This window comes from Poecilia latipinna, unplaced genomic scaffold, assembly GCF_001443285.1.
Source record: "Poecilia latipinna isolate Pla-1442-1.1 unplaced genomic scaffold, P_latipinna-1.0 Scaffold3270, whole genome shotgun sequence".
Classification (NCBI taxonomy): Eukaryota; Metazoa; Chordata; class Actinopteri; order Cyprinodontiformes; family Poeciliidae; genus Poecilia; species Poecilia latipinna.
In genome coordinates, this window is record NW_015115886.1 from 18,565 (window position 1) to 22,662 (window position 4,098).

The 4,098-nt window shown below is 44.8% G+C and overlaps 1 protein-coding gene across 7 annotated transcripts in view; it reads left to right on the top strand.

Annotated features, from left to right (window-relative positions):
• Positions 1–3,348, top strand: part of LOC106940537 (epidermal growth factor receptor kinase substrate 8) — a 21,044-nt gene extending 17,696 nt beyond the window's left edge. For 5 of the 7 annotated variants that reach the window (XM_015023297.1, XM_015023298.1, XM_015023299.1 and 2 more), the window contains one exon: positions 2,141–3,348. In XM_015023297.1, coding sequence (XP_014878783.1) covers positions 2,141–2,251 — 111 coding nt within the window. In that variant the 3' untranslated portion in view covers positions 2,252–3,348. The remainder of the gene's footprint in view (positions 1–2,140) is intronic. The other 2 variants (XM_015023304.1, XM_015023300.1) reach the window with 2 other exon arrangements.
• Positions 3,349–4,098: the final 750 nt, after the last annotated feature.

Consider the following 4,098-nt stretch of genomic DNA (forward strand, 5'->3'; position numbering starts at 1 on the left):
AAACATTTATTTTTATCATATTTTACATTTCTTATTTCAAATTGCACTTAACATGTCCACTTCAAAAATACACCTGAACACCTGAACAGCCACAACACTGTGGTGTGATGCATGAATGTAGTAACATTCATGCATTACTAATTCTCTTGTTTTAATGTAAAATGCTCTGTACCTACTGCCATCTAGTGGTAATAAAATTACGATTACGCCGCTAATCACTACAGCAGAGACACTCAAAGATGGCATCATTTGCAGATAATTAATTTGTTTTCAAACAAATCTTTTAAGACCAATTACCATATTTTCCGGTCGATGAGCGCACCATACTATAAACCGTACCTTAACATTTTTTAACCCGCCTCCCCCCTCCTGGAAACTTACATATATCAGCCGCACCGGGCTACAGGCCGCTGGTATCTCTGCCGCTCTCAGTTTCCCTTAAGGACCAGCAGAGGGCAGCAGAGGGCAGCGTCCTAATAACTGCTGGATATATTAAGGACGCAGTTCTCCGTCTCCAAATCCGGTTTTGTTCACACCGAGTTTACGTGCAGCGGCTTTATTTCCCTCCTGTACTGCCAGATCGATGCTCCTCAACTTAGAAGCTGCTTCATATGAGTTTGAAAACATTTCTCCGTCGTGCTGCTGCTAGCATGTGCTTGTTCTAAATGAAAATTAGCGCGTTCTTCTTTCATTTCCAATTTTGACTTTCAGTGACTCACCCCCTGCTAAAGAGCCCCCTGGTGGTTGAGGAAAAATCCACAGAAAAGCCGCATGTTCAAAGTGTAGGAAAGAAGTAGCAGCTTACAGTCCGGAAAATACGGGAGGTGAAATTGGATAATTTCTACGGCACACCTGACGATCACTCACGGTACACTAGTGTGCCGCGGCACAGTGGTTGAAAAACACTGGCTTAGGGCATCATGGGGGCTTGGGCCGGCCCTGGTTGAATCTGTGGGGTTTTGACGTGACCTCCTGACCTTTTTACAGTCAGATTATTGACCTAAATCTGGACCAGGATGTCCCGTCCTTAGCTTGGACTGTTGGCCTGACGACGCCCCCACATGGACAGTCTCAGGGTTTAGCTGGACCTGGCCAGCAGAACTAGTCTAGAGGAGCTTCCTGTGTAGCTGCAGCGCATGTCCTCCCTGACATGGTTAGCTCTGCCCCAGAGTGACCCCATGACCCCGCTCCCTCCCTGCAGAGAGCAGCTCTAGATCAGGTCTGAGGTCTCTCTCTCCCCTCCCCCATTTCCGTTTAGTCTACAGATGGGTGAGTATCAGTTACTGGTTCAGACCTGGACCTGCTGCAGCACAAACATCACAGCTCAGATTATTCTGGATCCGAATCGGATCCAGAATCAGAACCAGATTCTGGATCAAGACCCTCCAGAGGTTGCTGACCCCCTTCAGTGTTTGGGTTTTATCCGGCTGGTTCTGGCTCTGCGGCGCCGCTGCAGATGTTTGTGCTCCCAGCCGTTACCCAGCATGCATCCTGATTCCTGCGGCTGACCCTTGCTGCTTGGCGGTTCCCCGACCGGGTCGGCGGCGCTGGACAAAGCCCGGCTGGCGCCGACAGAAGAGGATGCTGGGAAACCTTCTGCTGCCAGGCGATGCTGACGCTCATTAGAGTTTTGGCTCAGAGGCCAGCAGGCCTGTGGGAGACTCTCAAAGCGGACCAGAACCAGTTAAACCAGATGAAGCTCGCTGATTGGTTCATAAACAGGAGGCTCATCGGTCTGCTTGGTGACCGCCCCAGGGGTCAAAGGTTGGATTGATTCTGTAGTAGACCTGAGCAGTAACCGTTACTTTAGTGCTAGCCGGCGGCGCGCTCCGTTTTCTTGCGTTTTGATCAGTTGGGGTCTCGTCCGCGATCTCACACTGACTGAGTCCTTCATCCTGGAGACCTCAGAACCTAAAACTTGTCCGGTGGGAACCCGTCCTCCGTTTCTACATCTTTACTGGAGGGCTATTGGGCGACCCAGCAGGAAGCGGCTCACTCAACTTCCTGTTAGCTCAGCGGATCATAAGCAGCAGCAGAGATGGTTTCATAGCGAAGTGTCCCTGTGAGAGTCTCCTGCGCTCAGGTCTCCATGTCCTGCCCGTGTCCTCACGTCTGTCCTCTCTGTCTCCGTCTCCCTCAGAAGAGTTCAGGCTCTGAGCTGCAGGAGATCATGAGGAGGCGGCAGGAGAAGCTAGCAGCTAGCACCGTCGACTCGGGGGTGGAGTCTTTCGACGAAGGCAGCACCCACTGAGCGTCCGCCGTCTGTTTCTCCCGCTCTCCACCCACAGGTGGCAGCTGACCGGGCCGAGTTCGTGGAGATCATGCGGCGCAGACAGGAACTGCTCAGCTTGTCACCGTAGCAACGGATGGACATCCAGAAATCACAGAACCTTCTGCCATGTTTGCCTGAACTTGACGGGGACGTTTTGCTACTTGTAGCTGATTTTTCCAAAGCGAAGCCTCACAGTATTAATGTCGGACCGCCTGCAGGCAGCTCTTTGTGCCTCTCGGGTTTTATTCTCACTTCCTGGAAGGCAGAAAAACTTTCATGCATAAATACTTCCCTGATTCACACTTAAAGCAAAACCATTTTCATTTTCCTGCCAGTTCCTGGATTTAAATAAAACTTTGTCAGATTGTGAAATAAATCTCAAGTTCTGCTGATAATATTCATCTCTGCATGAATGTGAAGATGGATTTATTTCTCAGGATCACAAAGTTTAGTTCATATGTTTAAAACCTGGAATATTCTAGTTCTTCTGTGTCTGAATGGGATAAAAATCCATGAGAAGCACAAACTGAAGCTGCTGAGTTAATAAACGTAGATTGATCCGTTTAGGGTAACGTAGATTTTCTGATTCCGTTCTGAGGCTGTAGGCGTTAACTTTAAAACTAAAGGATGATATATTAATGATTAATTTAAGATAAAACTGCTGTACACAGAATTATTCTAGATTTGATCTTCAAATGTGAGAATGTATTTGAGCTCAAGGTGAAGAATGTAGGACTGTCATGAATGTCTCCGCCCACATGTGCAGGTGAGTCATCCCACCTGGCTGAAGCAGAACCGGGTCCGACTGATGCCGGTCCTTCAGGGATGACCTGGAAATGATTTCTGTTGTACCTATGTGAAAACTTCTGCTGAAAGGAGAGGTAGTTGGCATGTGTATTGTAGCACTGCAGCACTGTAATGAAACTGATGACCATCAGCTACTTTGCTTTAAACATGATTAGAGATCTTTACCCAATCAGGTGTAGCAGCCAATCAGAAAGCAGCATTAATAGTTTTCATCGTGCCTTTTTCCATGTAACTGCTCATTCTGCAATAAAGGATTTCCATAAATCCCAGACTCTTCCTGACTCCTGCAGGTTTAATCAGTAGCTGAACCTAAAAGTTTTAAACAAACTCATCTGTTTAAACATGACAACTGGGTGTTCTAATTTGTAACATCCTCATTACTTGGGGAGAAATATTTGACTAATGGAGATGGTATTATGTCACATTTTTAGGGTTGCACAATAAAAAACATTGATCATAGCTTCAACATGAAACNATGACCTCAAAATGTGCAAAAATGAGTCATAGTATAGTATGATGTCGAAAATGTGCAAAAATGAGTCATAGTATAGTATGAGGTCGAAAATGTGCAAAAATTAGTCATAGTATAGTATGATATCGAAAATTTGCAAAAATTAGTCATAGTATAGTATGACTTCAAAAATTGCAAAAATTAGTCATAGTATAGTATGATGTCGAAAATATGCAAAAATAAGTCATAGTATAGTATGTCGAAATTGTGCAAAAATGAGTCAGTATAGTATGACGTCGAAAATATGCAAAAATAAGTCATAGTATAGTATGACTTCAAAAATTGCAAAATTAGTCATAGTATAGTATGTCGTCGAAAATGTGCAAAAATGAGTCATAGTATAGTATGACTTCAAAAATTGCAAAATTAGTCATAGTATAGTATGATGTCGAAAATGTGCAAAAATGAGTCATAGTATAGTATGACTTCAAAAATTGCAAAATTAGTCATAGTATAGTATGATGTCGAAAATGTGCAAAAATGAGTCATAGTATAGTATGACTTCAAA